Source organism: Schistocerca americana, chromosome 5 (genome assembly GCF_021461395.2).
Source record: "Schistocerca americana isolate TAMUIC-IGC-003095 chromosome 5, iqSchAmer2.1, whole genome shotgun sequence".
NCBI classification, from domain to species: domain Eukaryota; kingdom Metazoa; phylum Arthropoda; class Insecta; order Orthoptera; family Acrididae; genus Schistocerca; species Schistocerca americana.
The window spans coordinates 127,627,703-127,652,114 of record NC_060123.1 but is presented as its reverse complement, the minus strand read 5'-3'; the positions used below and the strand labels follow the sequence as shown (position 1 = coordinate 127,652,114).

At 40.8% G+C, this 24,412-nt stretch overlaps 1 protein-coding gene across 2 annotated transcripts in view; it reads left to right on the top strand.

The window, feature by feature from the left end:
* Window positions 1-24,412, top strand: part of LOC124615630 (GPI ethanolamine phosphate transferase 1) — a 264,269-nt gene that overhangs the window by 226,295 nt on the left and 13,562 nt on the right. For both annotated transcript variants that reach the window (XM_047143638.1, XM_047143639.1), the window contains one exon: window positions 8,979-9,169. In XM_047143638.1, coding sequence (XP_046999594.1) covers window positions 8,979-9,169 — 191 coding nt within the window. The remainder of the gene's footprint in view (window positions 1-8,978; window positions 9,170-24,412) is intronic.

Genomic DNA, 24,412 nt, shown 5'->3' with positions numbered 1-24,412 from the left:
TGTACTCATTTCTGGTGAGCTGCTTGTCCTTGTGCCTGGGCTTACCCGTACCAGTTGCCTAGCTGGACCTACCGCAGCACACTCTGAGCCGTGGGCCCACTAACATTCAGCCATACAACAATTTTACTTCCCTCCATACTACTTCCAGGCGATCAAATCGCTCGCCTACATACGCCGTATAATTACAAGTTCTATTGAAAATGAAACCACATTTTTCCTTGCATTTGCAGTTGTGTGTCTAAAAAACTGATTCCATCTCAAACAAATAAATTTTTCAAGGAACATTCTGGTTGAAACAATATCAAAAAGTTCCTAAGAGGACCACATATTTCAGTCACAACAGAAATCCACAATTCAGTGTAAATTTTCATGGAATCACTTTCACCACACTCACTTAACACGTTCTTGAGTTCTTGGCTATACTGTCATAACTGTTTTTTGTCTTGCTACACAGTAGTGGGACTGAACCTCTTCCGATACCTCTAGTGCTCTGGCTCAGCACAGCTTGTATTTTCTGGATATAAAAATGGGTCCAAATTAGCATCCAGTCCACTACTCACTCATTCGTCCTGTTCATCTGTCACATTCAGTCTAACATGAAATTGAAAAGAGAGTGCCTAGTTCAGATAAACAATTGTAAAAAAATATTAAAAACTGCAAAAACATTACAGAAAGACTACATCGTGAAACTGAATGCTCAACTGAGTACCTAAGTTCAGGAATTTATAAAATAAGGGATAGACAACAAATCACCCATAGTGGATCGTTGCATGGAGCACAGAAACATAAATAGAAAACAGCATTCCCACCAGCTTTCAAGCACTAGCTCTTTTACTACCAAAACTACACACACACAAACATCCATCCACACACTCCTGTGACCTCAGGAGTATCAATCATTAATTCCACTGTGGCCACAGCAGAGTGTGTTTTGGTGCCTGTGTGGCTGAGTGTGTGAATGTGTACTTTTGCTAGAAAAAGAGCCATTGCTCAATAGATATTTTCTGTTAAGTGTTTCTGTGCTCCATGCATTGAACTGCTATTTGTGAGAGGTTGACATCTCCTTATTTTTATGTATTTTTCAATCCAGTGAGTTCTGGAAATGCTCTCCAGAATGATACAAGTGGTGGTATGTAATTTATTGAGTTATTTCCTGACCAATGTAAATAAATATATTTTAAATAAAATTAGCACTTGCAAAAAAAGGGCCTTCTACTCATTACTATAGCCAGAATTACTCAAGTGATAATCACCCCCCCCCCCCCTCCATATAACTAATAATAATGCCTATTCTACATGGGAGGAAACAAATTTAATATCTACACGATCACTACAAATAGTACCACCCACCCCATACCCCATCAGCCATTGCATGGAACCCTTCTTTTATTCTCACTTTCCAATAATCAACAATAAAATTATGAAAAAAAAAGTCTACCCCCAAAATTCTTCAGTTAACATTCCCAAATGTTGCAAAAAGGTATCACTTAATAAAATTTAAGTCAGGCTAATGCACACACATGAAAAATAAAATACTGAGAATCATAATTTATACATAATCCATCCATATTTACCTTTTATATATCTTCAAAATTCTGGACCTTCCTTGGAACTTCAGTTAATGCTCACTATAATTTTCTAACTACTCAGAGAGTTGTCCCCTCTGTTCTTCATTTATCCCTTCAGTAATTTTAATCTTCTCATTAACTGCACATGCTACCCTTTTCTTACAGAACTCAGGGTGGTCCCATTGCCCATAGTTATCAGTAGACTCATGGTGAGTTGGATTCAAGCTACATCATCTTCACTGAATAAAATCTTGTTAAATGGAACTGTAAAACTGTTATCTCCTATTGTAAATTCAAACAGATGCTTGCTGCAGTTAATCATGGCACCTGCTTTTGCCATCTGCTCCATGTATAGTATAAAATTAACACTAATATCTGCTATCAGTAAACAGGCCTTATTAAATTCATCATTGTCTATTCTGAAAGTTAGGAAAATATGCTTACATTACTTTCCACCTCAAATAGCTGTGTTTCCAAATTACCCTCAAAAATTTTATTATATTAGTAATTTTCCAAAAAATATTTTGCCTTACACTACATTACAGCTTCCTTGCAAACTTGAGTTTATTGATTTCCCAATAGATTACATGTCTGATGGCACAGAAAACTCTTCCCACTCACTCAAAATATAAGTATTTCTGCATTTATAAAACCAGCTGTTCTCCTTTACAGTATCACACCCTTCCTGTAGCAGAACAACATTGAAGTCTCCCATATCCTTAAATTTTTCAGCATCACCAGTCTTGTGTGCTATATATCTGCTACCATTTTCTGTTAATATGCTGCTGTTTGATATAAATCCCCTTGGTTTCACAATATCATTTTCATTTTTCCAGCTGTTGCATCTGATCTCACCACTAAATGACTTCAGCCCCATCAACATTTTCTAAATTATAATCAGCTATATCTTTACCTGAATTGCTACCAACTTCACCATTAACAACTTCATTAACATCCACTTCGTCATTAACATGAATAAAATCATCAGCAGCATAAAAAAAAATAAATCTGCGTGACATTTTAAAGAAATAGTTATTTGTGAAACCACAGAATTTTGATCTGCATCAACATGTACATTAATCCCAACTACTTTTAGTCTCTCACATAAATTCAAATTATTTGGCTGGTGTAAATATTCACCATTACTTTGCTCTAACTTGATACATTCAGCTCCTGACTTGTTATCAATCATGTTGATCTTACCCCTCACCTCACCATTCAGTCTTACGCATTCACTCAAGGTACTTTTTATCTCCAACTTCAGCTTGTTTTCAGTATAAGTTTCTCCTTGGCATAAAATATTTTCCAAAATGTTTTCACTGAACTGTGAAGTATTTTCGTGTCAGCTGTATTGGGTATAGCTGTACTATATGGCAGTGACTTATGAAAATTTCTGCTTCGAGGATACATACCTAGATTTCCCACTTATATTGAGTGGTCACCTTACCAGTTTTAGACTATCTGAGCATGCTCCCTGAGCCAACTTCCATATCTCATGCTGTCTACATTCTTGCATCATAGTCTAATCTGTTCATTCCTTTGTGCTTGTAACTTTACGTGTATTCCCACACAAGGATGAATGAAACTATGAGGAAGTGAGACTTTGTTATCATTATTGTCAATGCCCTGACTAGGGCTTGTAATACATTTTTACAGATATGCCACCAATCGCCTTGCAATAAGTGGGAATTCTTAGTTTGAGTCTCAGTTCGGCACAAATTTTCACACATCACCAATCGGCAGTACAGCTATACCCAATACAGCTGATGCTAAAAGAATTTGCAATTCAGTGAATATATTCCAAAAGAAATGTTTTGATGGCTGTAGGATCATCAAATAAAAACATTTTTGAAAAGTAGTATTTTCCATTGAATGGATGCTTTTCTTAATGTCACTTGCTTGATCTTCTGTATTCTGTTTAATTTCATCTAATTGGTCATTCATTTTTACCAGGGCTTGCATTTTTAAATTTACAGGATCCATTTACGTCTCAGAGATATTCAGTGCTCCATCTCTGATATACAGTCCCTGGCAACTTTGTTAATATAATTTCTGTCTGATTTATTCATTTCTGAATTCTCACTAAACACAAGTAGCAAAAACACACCTCTACCCAAGGCAGTTCACTTTGCATTGTTTATGTTTATGTTTTGGAGTCCTGCTGTTTCCCAGAAAAATTATTGAGCCACTGCATTGCTCTGCTGCTGCTGCTGCTGCAGCTGCTGCTGTGTGGTCAGTGGCGCCTCTTGCTGCCATTCCTGCTGCGTGGCATGGATTGCTACTGCTGCTAGGTGGCACCCCCGTCGCTGTGCTGGTGAATTACCTTTGCCAAACCCAACCTGGCTCCCGACGTCACTTCCTAAGTCATTTAGCTTTCAAAATGACCCTCTTGAATTTCTCGTCATCTGCATACCCTTTGGATTTCATTTATTACACAATTGTGACTTTGGATTTGTCTCTGATTTTGTCAGGTAGATCATGGAAAGGCCCTCATATTATGATGTTTCACTTACAGTTTTAAAAAATAAGAACTGCTAAATACTTGAGTAATAGAATGTCGACGGGATCCGGCTGCATACCCGGAAATTATTAGAAGAAGAAATACGCCGGGAAAATTTCAGAAGTCACTTGAGTAATAGTTGTGACTGGTTGAAATAAAAGTTCCACATTCACTGAACATGTTTATTGAATTCATAGGTTATGATCATATACAAGAGATGTTGCTCTCATGGCCACCAAACACAGTGTGTCTGTTTCTAGCTTTTGGGGGTCCCTTCCTGTACCCCTTTCTGATGTCACATCCCCTAGCTACCAAAGGGTGCGTTCACTACCCGAGTACAACATAAAGTATATCTCTGACTATGTTATTATATTTTACTGAAGGCTGTGATTTTTTTCTGCCACACCCTCCTCCTGGGTGATTTCAATGCCCACAACACTGTGTGGGGTGGTGTTTCTTACAACACCTCACAGAGACAGTTGAATGAATCAAGTGATCACAGATCATGACTTATGTCTATTGAATGTTAGCACCCCCACATATTTTAGTGTGGCTCATGGAAAACATGCAGCCATTGATCTCTTGATTGGTAGCTCCAGGTATCTTCTCTCAATCTGATTGAGGGTAGACAAGAACCTTTGTGATGGAAATTCCTGATAGTCATTACCCATTCATACAGACAATTGACTGAGTGCCTACTATGATGGACCCTCCAGAAAGACAATCTATTTCGATCTCTGGACTCTGAAAGCCACCATTATTGTGTGTGGTATATGTTGCCTCTGGTACCACTGTAATTTCCCTCCTCTGTTCCATTCCCAAAAGGTACACAGGAAGAATAAAACTCTGTATGAGTTCTAATTTCTGTTATATTCTTATTGTGTTTATTTTGTAAGATATATGTTGGAGGATGTAATACGTTGACCAACTCTTTTTGGAAAACACTCTCAAAATTTCAACACTAAACCTCTTCACAATACCCAATACGTCTCTTTGTGCACCTGCCACAGGAGTTTGTTGATTATCTCCATAATTCTCCCACGCTTAATAACTGATTCCATGACAAAACGTACCACTCTTTGTTGGATCTTCTCTCTCTCTCTCTCTCTCTCTCTCTCTCTCTCTCTCTCTCTCTCTCCCTCCCTCCCTCCCTCCCCCTCCCTCTCTCCCTCGACCCTCTATTAGTCAAGCCTAGTTTGGGTCCCAAATTAATGAGTAATGCTCAAGAATCAGTCTTACAGGTGTTTTATAAGCCATTTCATTACCCATGAGTTGCATTTCCCTAAGGTTGTTCCATCAGATCTCATTCTGACATCTGCTTTTCCTACAATTGCTTTCCTATGGTCTTTCCATTTAGGCCACTCCGGATGGTTAGTCTTAGGTACTTTTATGATTGCTAACATTGTCAGTGATTTTTCACCAGTGGCGTAATCGGTCACTAATGGATGTTTATTCCATCATTTTTTAGACATGGATCCAGGACAATAGTATTTCTTCTTCCAATATTTCGACTGATTACTGTACACCCATCTTCAAGGTTGGTTGGTGACAGAATTAAGACCACTTGACACAGTACTCCACAGTACTGTACCAAGTGGCTTTAATTCTGTCGCCATCTAATCTTAAAGATGGCTGTTTAATTACCAACCCAAATAACAGAAGAAGAAAACCTACTGTCCCAGGTGCACTCCTGAAGGGTAGCATATTCTGTCTGCTGGGAAAAGTCAAGAAGTGGTAATGAGTATCTTCACCTATTTATGCTCAGTATGTTACAATTATTTACATTTAGGGTCAACTGCATATCCCTCCGAAGACCTTCCTGCATTTCGCTACTTTCCGGCTTCCAAAATTTTTTGTATGCATTTCTACCAATACAGAACTGCTCGTCCACATCCAGAACATTACCTTTATAGTGAACCGGTCATTGTGGTAAAGTTGTACTACTTTTTGAGATGTTTTATTTGATGTCTGGCTGACAGTGCTGTAACATATTTATCTGCTTAAAAAGAATTGCCAGTTTAAACTTGATTGCCTCCACTGCCTCAGTCTCACCTCATGGATGGATGATTCAAACCTTTAAAAATCCAGCATCCTACCTTAACTGGATTACGGCACACTGGGTTAGTGGCCCCATCAGTGTTATGATTACTGCATCCAGTGCACCATTAAGGGATCAATCTGACTTTCAGATAGCACTTTTTGAACAAGTCCTGTGGACAAGCCTCCTGGCAGAGGATAGGATTCCTCTGCTACGGATCAGACAATCAGCTACTACTGAATTATGCAATACGTGTTTTTGCAATTACCCTGAATACTTGAACTACTATATCCTTTTTCACCAACTTGGGTTTCATGTCCCACAATCGTGAACAGATCTGGTGTCCCAATAGCAGTTCATCTAGAGTCTCTTCACTCTGATCCCCACATTCCCTCCTGGAACCCTACAGTCGGCACATTTTTGCATATCTATGCACACTGTGCTCCTCACCCAAAGATTCCTCCTGACCTATCCTTCAGACCCAAAGGAAACAGTAGACCCCTCTGTGGTTCAGCATTTGTCCCTCTCAGTTCTTGGCTAATTTCCTGTTTCGAAAGTTGTCTATGCTGATTGCTCAATCATTGAGCATACCAGCTATACCTTCATACTTTTGAGGATCATGAGCGAGATTCCCTACAATAAGGGTGCAGCATTTTCAAAGTACAATTACTGATCATTATCCAAGCCCTTTGTTGTACTTTCACCAAAAATCACAAGAATTTCCTTATATACAGTGACAAGGCAGTAACCATTGCCATCCTAGGAAACATTTGTTTTGAACTGTATACAGTCTTATTACTGACCTCCAAGGTGCCGGAAACTTGATTGTATTCCCTTGGACCCCAGATCATGTTGGTATTTTGGGGAATGAGCTTGCTGACCAGTTAGCAAGAATGTCAATGAATATGAAAACCTTGGAGATGGTGATATCAGTATCCAACCTGTGATCAACAATCTCTCTTCAGATTTTGAAGACTTGTTGCAGTGATGGCTATTACAAACAAGCTAAAAGCAATAAAAAGGTTCACATCTACCTTCCCAAAGATAATCTACTTGACATTGGTGGCTCCATAATTGCCACATTTGATTGTTTCATGGTCACTTCCTTAGGAATGAGGACCCACCCCAGTGTCATTGTAATGACCTTCTGTCAGTGACCCAAGAAGTCTGGCAGCTAGTAGGTATTCCTGGGCAGGGAAGTAAGTCATGGGTGTTGTCGCTTGTTTAAGGAATTGCTGTGGCCATCAGTGAGGCCCACATGACAAACTTAGAGTGCCATGGGTTTCTCTGCAATTGTGTTGCAGGGGTATGACATCTCCTGAAGTCAGGTGATTTTCATCAGTTATTCATCTGAAGCAACGGTTATTGATAGCACAGAGTTAGTTATTTCCATTTTACACTTTTTTCAGGGTAAATCATTTAACATCCTCTTCATAGTATGCAGAATATATGTCAATGAAAGAAATTGATACAGTAAAGTGTTTTTAAAATAAAAAAAACTAAAAACAAATCTTCATCAGGGACATGTCAGTTTTAGACATCAATACAATGACTTTTTATATTAAATGTAACATATTTCAATTACTCCTTCCCTTTTATGTCCTTCGACTCTTATAACTGCAATATGGTTTCTGTACAAGCTGTAGATAATGTTTTTCATCCTTTTATTGTATTCCATTTTGTATCCAAGAAGGTTCTTAATATGATGATAAAATACAATATCCAACATTACAACGTGATAAGGTACATGGTGATACAAGTAAGCAGTTTATTATCACTCTGAAGGCAAATTACAGCTAGAGGTAAACTTGGGTTCACGGTATAGCTTCTACGTGATTTCTTAGGCATTATAATTTTATTATTAGATGAGTTTCATACAAGTAAACATAGTTTGCTGACATTGTGCAACTTTGTCAGAGTTTTGAGGCAAAGTTTCAGGACCTAGGTAGCATAGAAAATTGATTGTAGCTATTTAGCACTCTGATTTGTAATGTACCAAATACTGTGCCATTGGAGGTAATTGGTATACAAAATTGCACTCACCTAAAGGACAGGTATTACAGCAACATGAACTTGTTACAGTAGTATGGTCAAGTGCAAATGGAAGTTTCCCGAGCTACATATAAATGTGTCTAAGGTCGTGTCTGTGTTTGGATCAATTTTTTGTTGTGAACACCATTTTTCTATCATGAAAACAATAAAACCAATAGTGAAGTCCCAACTTTAGGAACCAACACTGTAGAGCATTCTGTGTTACGCATCAGCTCAGGGCTTTACACAAAATATTTCATCACAAGTAAATATAAATAAACACCATGTTCCATAGATGTAGTGTAATGTTGTTATTATCTTTTATTTTGATTTAATTTTGTGTTAAACACATCTATTGCAATTGCATTTGTGTAATCAGAATCTCTTTACTAGCTGCTACTGTTGTGTGCTCAATGTTGACTGACCTCAGTAACTAGACCTGGACCTGGACCTGGACCTGGACCTGACTGGTCTAGACAGAGAACCCTGCAACTTATTTCTTGTCTTAGTAAACTCAACAGATGATACTGTTATTGACTATAATTTGAAGCTCAGATGTGTAGTGTTCCACAAAATGTAACTTTTTCCCTTAATTGTATTGTTTTTCTTATGGAACCAGGCAGTCAAACTAAGAAATAAGGGATTTAAATGCATATTGCATTAATTCTGAGATTTCTGGAAAAGGTAACAAACTGAAGATTTTAAAGGTTTCAAAACCTCTTAGCCATATGGTTTTTATTTTCTTGTTTAATCTAGCTGCATAATATGAAAATTTTGAGTATGTTCCTGGGATTTTTAGCTGAAGTAGATAACTTTGACACCTCACATTTGCTTGTTGCAGGTGTGTCCATATTTCAGCCTCTGCTTAGTTCACAAAATGTTGTGCCACGTATTGTGAGCATAATGTTGGGACTAGCTGTCCCTTTTCTGTTACTGTCAGCCAGTCATGAAGGGCTCTTCCTGTTGACCCTTTCAGTGAATATGCTCTGTTGGCTCTGTCTTGAGAATGCTGTATCACATCAACATGAGCAGGTAGGGTAATTTGTTGTGTTATTACTTTCCTACTTGAGACAACACACTAATTAACATTTTTTGAAGTTGTAAATGATAATTATTTTGTAAATCTTTGTTTGTTCAACTCTTGGCACATTTCTGTCTTTCCTGGTGACCTTTTCTTCTTTCAACATATGCTACAGTCAATATAACTACTCCATCATCATCATCATCATCATCATCATCATCACCACCACCACCACCACCACCACCACCACCACCAATACCAGGATTGGTGTTTTACTTCATGTTGCTGCTATCTTCCAAGCTTAATCCCACATAACTTATACTCCCAGCTGTCTACTTCAGAAACAGCTATTCAGTTTACTTTCTGTTTTAAATCTGCTTATTTTTTAGCATTCCTCAGCAACACCAGACCCCAAAATTTTCAGCCTCCTTTCCAGTTACAAAATTGTTATTTTAATACGTACACACCATCCAATCAGAAAACTTTTGCTTCATCCCAAACCAGCATTAAGCTATATTGGACTACACACCATCTTGTCTTATTTTATTTTTCAGTAGTACAGGTCAGTTTTAGCAGATTATTAGGTGCCCATAAATATATGTCAATAATTCAAAGCTCTCAAATATAATGTCAAAATCTCTTAAAACTTAAATGATATTAATGTCTGTGGTCCTCTTTGATTTATCTGGATGTTCCTCAGTATAAGTTACCAGAAGCAGAAATCATCATTGACATCTAACACATTTTTAAATCTACAAAAGTAATCAGTTTTACAAAAATAATTTAATTGTCTAGATAAAAAAAATCTACTCACCAAGCAGTGTCAGGAGAATACACATATAAAGGTACTTCAGTTTGCAAGCTTTTGGAGCCAGTGGCTCATTCTTCTGGCAGAAGGCTTTAAGGGGAACAATGAGGGATGGAGGAAAGTACTGGAGAGGTGTAGGAAATAGGAAGAGTTCTGGAAAGTTGCCCAGAAACCCAGGTCATGGGAGGCTTACTGGACACAGTGAGAAGGAAAGGCCGATTGCTGGGGACTGCACCAGCTGAGATTTGAAAACCTGAGAGCTTAAAAGAGGAAGGTAATGTAATTTGCAAGTCACAGGTTACTGCCTAAGTATTGTGCATGTGTTAATAAGAGCAGAAATCTAAGTGCATTGTATGTGATAGAGGGAGGGGGGGGGGGGGGCAGGAAAAAATAGATCAGAAAATGAAAGATATAGAAAACTAAAAGGGAGTGAAGAAAGGAATAATTACTGTGAAGAAATGCTGAGACCAAAGAAATTAATGTCAGTTAAGGCCAGATGGGTGCCAAAAACCAAGGACAGTTCCCACCTGTGGAGTCCTGAAAACTGGTATCAGGAGGAAGAATCTAGATGGTATGTATGGTGAAATAGGCACGAATGTCATCACTGTCATGTTGCAGAGAATGCTATGCAAAAGGATATTGTGTGTTTCCAGTATACACACTCTGCCTCTGTTCATTCATCCTAACTGATAACTTGGTGGCAGTCATGCCACTGTAAAAGGCCAAACAGTGTTTACATAACAGCTGGTATATGATATGTATCATTTCACATGTGGCTCTCCTGTTGATGGTATATGTTTTGCCAGCTACAGGGCTTACAGCAAGTCTTACAGTGGACACAGGCACAGGGGTAGGAGCTGTAGATTAGGGAAATAGGTGCATCGTGAGCATGAAGTCCAATGTCATCCTCACCGAGGATCAGCTACACACTTCTGTTCACATTAAACCTACTAACAAACAACAATACTTAAATTTTGACAGTTGGCTTCCTTTCCATGTCAAACACTCCCTCCCATACAACCTTGCCACTTAAGGCAAACATATTTGTTCAGATACAGCCTCTTTACAGCAGTACAGCACCATTCTCACCTCAGCCTTCACTGGATGTAATTACCCCACCAGCCTAGTTCAAAAGCAGATTTCCCAGAGCATCAAATAAAATCCTGGCACTGCAGATCCCTCCAAAAAAACAACTTAGAAGTATACCTCTTGTCACTCAGTATTATCCTGGTCTTGAATATATTAATCGGCTAGTTTGACAAGGCTGTGACTTCCTAAAATCATGTCCTAAAATGAGATTCATTCTGTCCAACATTTTGCCAACCTCACCTAGAACACCTTCTTGTTGCCTTCCAATCTCTTCATTATCCTTGTCAAACTCCATGCTCCTGCTGCACCCATTTCCCTACTCTCTGGCTCGTACCTCTGTGACTGTACCCGCTGTAAGACTTGCCCTATGAAACTGCTGCCCCTTGGTACCTGTTTCACTGTACGTTCCATCTAGATTCTTTCTCCTGATACCTGTTTCTCAGAACTCCACAGGTAGAAACTGGCATTTCAACATGTCCTTTGTTCTTGCCACCTACCTGGTCTTATTTTTTTGTTCATTTCTTCGGTCTCAGCATCTCTTCATAGTATTTATTCCTTTTTTTCTCTCCCTTTTATTTTTCTATATCTTTTATTTCCTGGCTGGTCTATTTCCCCCACCCCCTCTCTCCCACCTCTATCACATACAATGTACTTCCTGCTCTTGTTAACTCGTGCACAACGATTTGCCAATAATCTGTGTTTCACGTATTACCCTATCTCCCTCCTTTAAGCCCTCAGGTTTTCAGATCTCATCTGCTGCAGTCCCCACCAATCAGTCTTTTCTTCTCACACCATCTGGCAAGTTTCCCCTGGGGTGACTTAAATGGGATGAGACATTATGTCAAGCTGGTCAGATACAATGAACAACGAAGAGGGTGTGGTGACTGAAGAAGGGTGAAGACCAAGAAGACAAGGCACTGTAAGGGAAGAGGAAATGGGTCCAGCATCAGAGGAAGACTACTCTGCTCCAGTGTTAGAGTGCTGTGTGTGCTATGCTCCTATTCTTTGGTTAGGATGCAATAGCCAGCGATTCTGACATTCTGCTACCTTTGGTATGCTACATGCCTTTTTTCAATGGTGGGAGTATTGTAGAGTCTCCTCATTGTTTCTGTGTGTAACAAGTGGGTGTGTGAGTAGGTCAGGCTCTGCACCTAGAAATGTTAGATCATTAAAATGGAAATAAGTGGCAATAAAAGCTAAAGACAGTGTTGAGAGGAAGAGTATATTAAGAAGTTGAATGGTTATTGATTAATAATTTTATGTATCAATGTTAAGTGATAGGCGTGAGTTTTTTTCTAGTGGGAGTAGAGCCAAAGTTACTAATGAGAATTTATGTGAATTAATGACCTATAGGAGACTGTAGTAACTGGTACTGGCTAAAGAATGAAATTCAGTTAAGTAATGACTTCTCCAAAATGGCAAATTATCAGTGTGAATTGCAAAAGTGGGGGTTTGGAAGGCATAGTTAGGGAATCCCATAGCTGGAAACCTTTAAACTAAGTTTATATACACAATGTTGGCTTTTATAGCAGATGCTCCTCATGTGTAATTACCAAGTCAGTGGCTATTTATTACAGGCACTTCACAAACCTATAGATGCATGACTTACTTCAGTGTCAGACGTGATCTGTTGTAAGGCATCTCCCATAAATGTCTGATCATCAGGCAACAGGTACGTGGTAATTTAACTCAGATTTCAAAGGGAAAGCTTACAGCAGGCATGGGTAGTAAAGTTTATGTCTTTATCTGCGCCTGTACACCGCAGGTCACCTCACTGCATGTGGCAGAGAGCACTTCTGGTACCAATACCATTTCCCTCTTTCCCTGCTTCATTTGTGAGTAGTGCATATGAATAATGACTGTCCATAGACATCTGTAATTTGACTAAATCTCTGTAGACATTTTGCTAGATGTATGTGGGAGGGAGATAATGTTTCCAGACTCTTCTTGCAAAGACCATATTCCTCAGATGGAAATTGCACCTCTTGTAGTATCTGCCACTAGAATTTGAAAACATATTTGTGATATTCTTGTGCTTACTACATAAACCCTTAATGAAATACACTGCTCTTTTTGCATCAGTCAACAACAGTTTTGCAACTCACTTCTTTTGTGTGTGTATTGTGTGCCTTAGGATTTTTTTAATGTATCTCAGTCTGGCATATACTTTTCGTACAACTAGCTTCACGTGTTCCTTATACATAAGGTCACTCCATATGCATATTCCTAGATATTTTATGGTTATTACTGTTTCTCGTGATCTAGCATGAATTGAATATAAATGGAATGGTCTGTCACCATGGAATGGTCTGTCACCTTAGACACAATATATTAAATTTGTTTACAATGAGGGTCAACTGTAAGTTTCTGAACCAATTGTCAATCATCTGCAGATCTTTGTGCATTTTGCTACAGTTTTCTAGTGTTGCATGCTGTGTGAGTGAAGACAGGTTTGGAGGCCAGGAAGTTTATACTTACTGATCCATTAAACTGTGTTTTTAACTGAGACTGGAACTCGTAACCTTGCCTCTCGTAGGTAATGCTGTTACCAATTGAGGAAACAGTCATGAATTACAACCTGCTGTCTCACAGCTTAAACTCTGAGAGTATCTTTCTGCCTAAGTCTGGAAGAGTTATTCTTGAAGCTAAACCTAATCTGTGGTTAATATATCAAAGAAAGTAATCAGTTTTTGAAAATGTAATGTAACAGTATAGGTAAAAAATCTACTCACCAAGTGGCAGCATTCTGGGTAACATTTTTGAACTCTCACCGTTTTCTAAACCTCACCAGTCCTTTTCTCTCACCCCTCTTCCTTTTCTTCAGCCCCTCTGCCAGAAGAAGGAGAGCCCCTCTGCCAGAAGAAGGAGCCACTGGCTCCAGAAGCTTACAAATTTAAATACTTTTATATGTGTGTTCTCCTGCTGCAGCTCAGTGAGAAGATTTTTTTTGTATATCCAATTACGTTATCATTTGCGATTAAGCTATTTCTCTGGTGACATCTTTTCTTCTGAGAATGCTACAGCAGCCAGGTATGCAGAGATGCTTCTCTGAGACTTGAAATGTCAGAGAGAGGTTCTGGCAGAACAGAGCTATGATTCAGGGTACTGAATTGTATCTGAATAACTGACTAAGTTCCATGTTCAGGTTCTGGTCCAGTACATAGTTTTTACAGCATTGTACACACAGCTCCAGAGTGAAAGATTACCTGTACAAAATACAGCGTTAATTCCCTTTTCATCATAAATTACCTGATAAAAAGGTGAACCACCCAGAAGGCATGACTGGATGTCAATGTAACTTTGTACCCGTACCCATCATCAGTGGTTACGTAAATGGTTAGAATTCCAATTTCTCTGTGACATGTAGAATGGCCATCAGAATGTGTTACTGTGATTAATGGTTAGTGTTGTTACCAGTCCTGGTAGAGTATGAATGGGCGTGGACAACGACAGAAGTTGATTGGTTACTGTGAAGCACACGGAGATGCTGTGTACTTGTGTGAGACAGCGTTGTCAGCACCTGACAGAGTGTTAAAAAGGCCTCATTGTGGTTGTCTAATTTTCCATCCAGTTGAATTGTACAGATTTATAGAACATTTGGATGTGACAGTGGCCCAACATTGGACTGCACAGGAATGTGAGAGCAGGCATACTCATCATCAACATTTGGTCGATCTCGTCAGACCACCACAAGGGACGATTGACATATTGTGCACCAAGCACATTATAACACCTTCACATCTCTGCCTGCCACCCAACCAACAAGTAATGGGCTTCGTGCATCATTCTTTGTCGTCCAACACCATTGTTCAGAGACTAGCAACAGCCCAACTATGGAATTACCATCCCAGTTGTAGGCTGCAATAAACACAACGACACAAACAGCTGCATTTGGAGTGGAACCATGAAGGGGAAAACTGCCGATGAATGGCACCACACTATGTTCAGTGCTGAATCATGGCTGTGCACTATCCTAGATGAACATTGTTGGTGGGTATAGTGGCCAATTAGGGAGAGGTCCCACTCTTTAAATTTTTTGGAAAGGAGTGATGTTACTCCTGGTGTCATGGTGTGGGGAGCTGTTAGGTATGACTTCAGGCCACAGCTGGGAGTGATTGAGGGAACCCTGATGGCACTTTGGTACATCAAGGATATCCTGGGTCCTCATGTTTTACCTCTCGTGCAACAGTATCATGTGCTATTTTTCAACAGGACTATTCTCATCTATGTGTCACTTGTCTCTAAGAACTGTCTGTATGATGTTGAGGTACTCCTATAGCCAGCGAAATCCTAAGATTTGTTCCCACTAGAACATGGTGTTGGACCACTCGGATGTCATCTCTGACCCAATGCCAGTATCCAGAATATCAAGGACCTGTTACAATAGTTGTTGGCCAGCTGCCTTGGCAGACAATACAACAGTTTTATGACACACTTCCCAAACACATCAGTGCATTCATCCAGTCCAGACGGGTTAAGTGGGTTCATCTGTCATGTGCCCTGTAAATTTGGCTTGATATTGTCGTCACTGAAATTACATCACATACCCTCACCACCCATTAAGTTTCCTCCTCCCCTTTTTTGTGCTTTTTTTTTCAATCAGTGTGTTATCTGCTTGGTGACAACATGAATCAGTTAAAAGTAAGTAATACAATGCACAGTGTCTCAGCATTGTATTTTGTGTTACATGGATATGTAATTATTGAGAAAGCATTGGGATCACCTCACTGTCACAATAGCACTCAAAAACACATAACAGCTGATAGTGAAAAGGATGGATTACTACTCACCGCATAGAGGAGATGCTGAATCTCAGATAGGCACAACAAAATGACTTTCAAAGATTTTGTGCCTATCTGCAACTCAGCATCTCTGTTATATGCTGAGCAGTAATCTATCCTTTTCATAATATTGCATCACTCCATCCTGGATTTTCCATTGTTTGATAACAGCTGATTGATAATCCATCTCAGTAATAAATGTATATTTCGTTCTGTACTGGTAATGGCAATGAGCAGTAATATTACTTTAACATTTCATCAGTTTAATGATTGGTGGCTGTTTGGCAATTTATCTTACCGTACAGCCACAGTATTGTTTATGTGTCAGGATTGGCAAGGAAGGGAAAGCAGTGGGCACCTGCTGAGGTGAAAAATCAAACATATTTTAAATGCATGGATGTTTAGTGCCGTAAAAAGGAAAGGCAGGCCTAGAGAAGCCTCCGAAACTGAATGGGCTGGGCGGTTAAAGCTCTGATAACCTCTTCAGAGAGGGAGGCAAGGGCAACACCTCAGTTATCATAGCATGGGAGCATAAAATACATATTGTATGGGTAGGATGTTCATTTGCAAAGGACAGTAATAAGGTGGTTGCTTAAGCCTTGTTGCTTTTTATTTTGCTTGATATAACTGGGAGTCTCTTAAGTACGAAGCAGTACCTTAGTGTTTAGTCCCTGGATCTAAGGGCATATGGGTGTTTAAATATCAGAGCATATCTTGGGCGAGCTATGGGTGATGGAACTTTCCGTTTGCTCTGCTTGACGGGGGGAGCAGAAAGAACCTTCTGAAGATCCAGCGCTTATCTCAGAAGGTGATGGGAGAGGCATAGTTCCTGAACAGGTTTTTAGCCTATCAAAATGGACAATAACTTTGCGGTTGGGCAGTTGTAATTCTGCATTGACAGGGGAAGTGAGCCGAATGATTGAATATGGTCCGTCATACAGGGGGTAAGTTTCTTCACTCTTCCTTTCTTTACACTAGGATTTTTTTAGCAAAACCAAATCACCAGGGGGAGGGGGGGGGGGGGAGGGAGGATGGCATTTTTATTTCTTCTTTCCATCTGCTTCCTGGTTTCCTTGCGGTTGTTCCCATGTACCTTTTTCCAAATGGCCTAAGGCTAGCTCCTTAACGGCTGTGTTATTGACTCCCAGAGGTAATTTGTGGATTTCAAAGGGAGATTCCATAGGGCAGCCAAACACTTATCTCATAAGGGGCATGTTCTGTGGCTTCGTGGAAATGCCTATTGTAAGCACTTGCCACATACGGAATGTATCCTTGCTGGTCACTGTGGGCTGAGTTGATGTAATAGGAAAGCATTCGTTTCACAGTGCAATGGACACATTCAATACGGCCATTTGCCTAGGGGTGAAAAGGGGTGGTTCTCCATTTTTTAATTCTCAGCAATTTTTCAAACTTGGACAGATAAGGTGGACATAAAATTGGTTCCTTGATCGGTTATGATGGCTTCAGAGTTTCCGAAAGGAAGGACAAGATGATCTATAAAAGCTCGTGCTACTGTTTCAGCTGATATGTCAGTGATGAGTACCAAAATAAGATATCGGGAGAAGTGAGCAATAATGGATAGAATATATTTACGTCCTTGTGTACTTACAGGAAGAGGCCCGACTACTTCCAAAGCTACAAACTGAAAGGGTTTTGATGCCTCGGGAAGAGATTGTAAGATAATTTTGATTTGTGGGGGTGGTGCTCTTTGGGTGCATGGTAGGCAATTTTTTTTATATACTTGGCAACATCTGGCCATCTTTTGTCCACCAATACTTTGTGGCAATGCAGGCATTTGTGGCTCCTCGTCCACTATGGCAAGCTTGAATGCTGTTATGGCACTGGCAATAATTTTGGATTGTAAGTCTTTAGATATTACTATACGTTTACCCAGGGGGGTCTTGTGGTATAGAATTCCATCCTCTGTAACAAAATCCCGATGGGAGCAATACTGGCAGCATTTTGCATCATTTTCCTGTGAGTCTTTTAATTCATCAACTAGCACATCAGCTGTTTGAGCTACTCTCACTTTTCTGCTAAGGGCATCAGCATTCTGGTGCAATCTTCCAGCTTTGTGTTGCACCTGGTAATCATACTCACTCAGTTTCAGGGCCGAGCGGGTGAGATGGCTGCTAGGGTCTTTTAAACTTAATAGCCACTGAAGTGCTGCATGATCTGTTGCTATTGTAAATTTTATCCTGTAAAAGTAGTTGACTCCAAACTTTAATACCAGTAATTCTTTCTCTATAGTACTGTAATTAAATTTCACCTGGTTCAGCTGAAGGGATGCGTAACCAATTGGTCTTACCTCACCATCAATAATTTGACTCAGAATAGCCCCTACCACAAAGTTGGGCGTGTCACAGGTGAGAATGAATGATTTTTCAAAATCAGGATAGATCAATAAGGAGGAACTAGTCAGAGCATCCCTGATATGCTGCACAGCAGCTTCACACTCGAGGGCCCATTGATAGGGTATATCTTTTTTCAATAGGTGGGCAAGGGGTTTAGCTATTGTGGCATAGTCCTTGACAAAACGCCTATAATAGTTGCTGAGACCCAGAAAGCTTTGCAATTCCTTTACATTCTTAGGGGAAGCGAATGTTCTACTCCTTCAATTAGACACGGGTCTGGCTTTACTCCATCAGCACTAATCAAATGCCCTAGATACTGTACTTGACTCTCAGCAAAGGAACATTTTTCTATTTTCAAACTTAAATTGGCACTTTTCAGTCTAGACAAGACATTCCTTAACATAGTAACATGCTCATCTATGGTTCTGGAAAAGACAATGATCTCATCTAGATAAACTAAACACATTGTGGGTTTCAGCCCTTGTAGCAGTAAGTTGGCAAAGCATTGGAAAGTGGCTGGCGTGTTGCGCACCTCGAATGGCATTCTCAGAAATTCATATGGACTGGAGGGAACTACAAACACTGTTTTTGGCCTGTCCTGTGGTGCAATTGGTATTTGGTGGTACCCACTCTTCATATCAAGGATAGCGAAGTATTTGCAATTTCCTAACCTGTCCAGTGTTTTGTCGATACGGGGGAGAGGGTAAGTATCAGGGATGGTTACCTTATTTATTGCTCTCATATCGACGCAAAGATGGTAGGTCTTCTCTCCATTGATTGATTTCTTTGGGACCACGTTGATTGGGGACGACCAGGGACTGGCGGAGGGTTGTATTATCCCTGCCTCTAGCTGCTGTTGGATAGTTTCCTCCAAACAGGTGTAGTGCCCCCAGAATTTTACGAAAGTCTGGAGACACTTGTGTTCCAGCCGTTTCGAACACGCGTTATTTTAAAGCAGGGCCTAAGGATGAGCATGGGATACTGCTCCCATTTCTTGTTTGTGCAGGCGAAACTGGAAGGGAGATAATTCATCGGCGCTGGCAAGTGTTCAGCGCGACCTGGCAAGAATAATTAAATACGGCCTGGAAGCTCTGTGGCCGGCTGCAAAGAGTAATATAGCTTTGTATTGTTGAAAAACAAATGGAGTGACTCGAGATAGTGACTGTTTATTAGATGTTGAACTGCCATTGAGAGTACATGGACTGGACGTGGATAGTCAGCCGTGATAAAAACTTATGTATTAATTGTGTTCAAAAATGTGTAATTAACTGATTCTGGGTGCCTGGTAATGTATGGGCTTACGTAATAAAGTTTAGTTTTTTTTTTGTACAAAGTGGAAATAAATATGTTCTGCTGCATTGAATGATATTCCAAGAGTAGCGTATTTTTTAAATAAGAAGAAAGAGAGAGAGCAAGAGAGTGAAAATTTCCCCTTCCTAGCAGTGAACTCTTCGGAGAAGCGTCCGGTGCTAGCACAAGACATCGGCGCTGCAAGAAAGCAGAACCAGCATTCTTCAACAAGTAAGTCCACGAAAACACTTAACATTACACCGGGCCACTGCACAGGCTGGAGGTGATATAGTATTCTATATGGTTTCTGCGCAATGGGCCTTGCACCTCCAGTGGGAATTTCATGGTAAACAAGGTCAGTAGCTGGCAAATAACGCCTTTCCTCGAATAAACAGGAGTGTTCTTCCAAGTCGGAGTACAATTTGTTTTGGTCAGCCGCAGGCAGATGAGCTAACTTATCTTTGAATTTGTCTCTGAGCATGGAAGCAATATGACATATGCTGCATTCTGGAAGCCATTGTTTTCAGTTAGGTTTTGGCTTCTCTTGTGCAGGGAGGTTTTCTTCGATCTCGTGGCCACTAGCTGTAATGGTGCTCCTAGGAATTTCTACCTCCTTCATTCCAAAATTGTCCAAACAGATGGGAACATAAAATTTCTTTCCCTGCACTTCCGCTGTCATTAAGCCACATTTAACATGTACCTGTAATCTGTCAAGGACATCGTTTTGATGGAGAGGGTCCACCAATACGGCTGTTATTGGCAGTTTGCAGTGTTTGACCCCAAGCCAGAGAAAATGCAACTCATGCCACCACTGGTTCTGACAGAGGTAGTTGTACGTAACGCCCATGTTTGCGTGGAAGGAACCTGTGGAAGCGGCTGTGTTTCACAAGTACCTTGTGACGGAACGACGTGAGGGCCACCGAAGCGGTGGGTTTCCTCACCGAGATGGGCAGTTTGCGTTCTGTAACCTACTACACTCTGTTTGTGGTGGAGAAAATCACTCCCCAGGATGACATCAAAATCTTGCCTTCGTTTTCAAATTACGTCCATGTCAAAAGGGTAGTGACTAGCTCCAATTTTCATTTGAACTTGGCAGTACCCAGCAGGTATGATGATCTCGTCACTCTGACCGTTAATGTGGTGACGGGGTGGTTTTAACACTCGTCTGTCCCCATGTCCCACGAATAATACGCTGGTTGGTGCTCCCATGTTGACAAGCACTCTTACATTCTTTCCTCGAACTTTGCTGTTGAGGAGGATATTCACTGCCTCATTTACGACACCGTGGTGGACTGGGTGCATGAATTTTCCAGGGGGCACGGTCTGGCACCATGACTTGCCCCCTGACCGTTTCGCGGATGATTTTGGGGTCATGGTGGATTGTTGGTGAATTGTTCCCTCTGCTGGTTGTGCGAGGGGTCCCTGTTTCCCAGATTCTGTGGGCAGATTTTACTCATATGCCCTATGGTTCCACACCAAGAACAATAAGGTGCATGGCACTGCGCATCAGCATGGCCTGCCCTTCGGCAGTGTTGGCATGACTGTTCGTATTTAAAAATTGGACGCGGTTGTTTGTTCGAACGAACCGAACTGCCAATAAAATGCGCTGCCTCCTCTTGCAACATTGCAAGTCGTGTGGCATCGTGCAACGAGGTGGGTGATGTTATCTTTACCTCTCCTCAACATACAGGTTGCTTCCTCATATAAATATGTCATTTGAGTGGGCTTCTACCTGCTCAATTAACACCTCGTTACAGATGGGGTCCAAACCCAGCATGTAAACGCGGCAAGCCACAGTGCAGATTTGGTCAGCAAATGCCTCTACATCCTCCCCTTGCTTCTCGTAGAGGGTGGACAATTTGTCTCTGTAATAGCAGGTGTCAAGCCTGTCCGAATATCTCTATTTCAACCCACCTTCTAACGTGGCAAAAGAGGTGGTGTCCCTAAGGGTGTGAACTGATTTGATATAGGTACGGGTGTTGCCTGACAGTTTAAGATGGAGTACAATTAATAAGAAATCGTTTGGCCAAGTGCAAGTACAGCCTACATCTCGGACAGTTTGTAGAAAGGAATTTATTTGCTCATTAGGTTTTTCCGGAAAATGTTGGAATGAAATCAACTGAAGGGAAACCGTTAGTCAAAGTTGCAATGTATGGCTGGGGTACTGTGCTACTGGAGGTGCTTGCAGCCGTCATTTGCGGCACAGCAGGGTGTGTTTCTAACATACTTAGATCGGCAGACTTGGTTTGAGTCAATTTTTGGCATTCTTCTGTTAATTCTATCTTCCTTAACATTAATCTATCAATTTCTGCTCGAAGGGCATCTACTGCATCTGGCTTTTCCATGGGTGGGGAGTTCCGTTAGCCAGTGGTGGTACTACGGGTTTGGGGCATGGTTATAATGTCAGGACACCTAGTGCTTGCCGAAAACTTTAAAATTAGATCACAAAAAAAAGGGCCGACACTCGACAGCAAGGAGGCGGCGGCAAAGAAAAACTGAACAATGAACTTACAGGAGCCGTAGTTGCGGCAATTGTAGGTCATCGACGGCTGCATCTCGTTGGATGACAGTGGCAGAAAAAAACAGCGAAGATTATGTCGGCAGTGTTGATGGCTGTGCGACATGCCTCAGCTAGTCAGCCGGAACATGCGGCACGTGGCCGGAACATGCGACCATGCTACATCGGAGCAGCGTAGAAGGCGGCTACCCGCAGCGTGGCGTACCACCGGACTGCCTGGGAATGGCAGTGTGACGCAGTGAAGTGCTTGGCATTCGCTGTGGCAGATGTTAGGAACGCTGAAACAGCAGAAGGCTGCGTGGCGAACCACAAATGTGTGCGCTTGTTATTGCGCATTGCATCTGGCATGTCATGCACAAACTACTACTGGCAGCTTCATCGGGTATGCAGTTAGGTTAATAAAACGGGCCTAAAGACGAACGACCCCACATCTGACATCAGATGTTAATGTGTCAGTATTGGCAAGGAAGGGAAAGCAGTGGGCACCCGTTGAGGTGAAAAATCAAATATATTTGAAATGCATGAATGTTTAATCCCATAAAAAAAAAAAGCAAGCCTAGAGAAGTCGCCGAAACTGAATGGGCTGCTGCCCAAGAGGGCAGGAGAGGAGAGCGTCTGGTCGGGTCGGAAGCTGCCAGCAGAAGAGAGCGGACGGCTTGTCTGCTCCCGGCAGCTGGCCACGGTTCCACCCCCATGTGACCGCCTCCAACCCTCCCTATTGGACAGCCAAGTTGGTTGTAGACACACAGTTCGGTAGCGTTACCTCATCAGCAACACATGAGTTTAGCTGCTGATGGTTCAACATGTGGGTTTCTTATTTGCGCATTCCAAAAACCCTTCAGAGACTGTGAGGCGAAGGTCTTTCTGGTTTCATCTCTTGAGCCGTGGGATGAACTTGGTGGCAACATGATGCATTCCAAGATGCTGTGTCAGGATATTATGACATGATCCAACTGAAGTGTTACATTCTTCTGCAGTCTCTTGGACAGTCAGTCTTAAATTGGCATGCACAATTTCATTGACGTTTCTGACATGAGCATCATCTTTAACTTCCATCTGGCCATTTTTAAACTGTATGAACCGTTTATAACATCAAGCACTCATCACTGCAGGCTTCCTGCAGCACTTCGTGTGCCTTGGTAAACATTTTCTTGAGTTTCATGCAAAATTTAATGCAGACGTGTTACTCCTCTGACTCTGCCAACACGAAATTCTCAAACTGTGCAACACAACATTTTTCTCAATATAACACTGAACATTAATTAACAGACATACAGCAATTAAACTTCTGACAGCTATACATTAAACACCGGTGTGTGCAGGGATGTCAAAAGCGTTTTGCTCCAACACACCACTGGCGCGACTTTACGCATGTTCCGCCCCCACTGGTATTGCGAGGGTTAAAGTTCTATATTATTACACCACAGCATCTGTGTGAAAACCAAACACAATAATCAGATTAGTATAATTAAGTTACAAAGTGTGAAGTAGCCATCCAAATGTATCTATTACATATAAACAACATTTTAAAAAAATAGAACATAACTGTTCAGAGATTTAGAATAAATAAAATTAAGAATGTGTGTGACATACCGCCATGATTTAACAAGAGACTATCTCTGAAATAAACAACAGTCTTGATGCATTGAGATCAGGAAATCAATGTTATTCTTTACTGACAATGGACCAACACATGAAGCACAGAAACATGTAACAAGAAACGATGTTCACACCAGCTTTCAAGCACTTGCTTATTCTCTAGCAAAAGTACACACTTTCACACACACAACCATACAGACACAGCGCACAGTCCCATGGCCGTGGCCGCTACAGATGAGTAATTGCCTTTTCCTTATTTTAGATATTACCCAATCCAGGAATTCCCACTACTGAGCTAGATTAATTCCTTCATAAGTAATCAAGAGAAGGTTTACCAGAGTGAGCGTGTATGTTTTCTTACAGCTGACCTGATTCTTATTGTAGTGTGCCCCCTGAACCCCCTCCCATACATAACTTGTGGACAGATGTGGAGCCCGTGTCACTGCCACTACTTATGCTGCTGAACAGAACAGCACAGGCTTGATTACTTGTGCTTGCTTTTGAATTCCAGACTTGAGACCTGGCTTCATTTTTCTACACACACACACACACACACACACACACACACACACACACACATGGGCTTTTTACATTTTGTTCCATTTAGTGTTTATTTTAATAATTGCAGTAGTTTTGGAGTCCAGAAGTTGGTCGTTCAGATTATGAAAGAGAGACTTACAGTCCAGTTGCTAATAAGCTTATTAAACATCTATGAAAGTAGAAACTGCTTTTAAGATTGAGAAAACAAACAAATTCCATTTATGTTCTATTGCTAATTGTTTATTTCAAACCGATTTACTGTTTATTGGCTCATC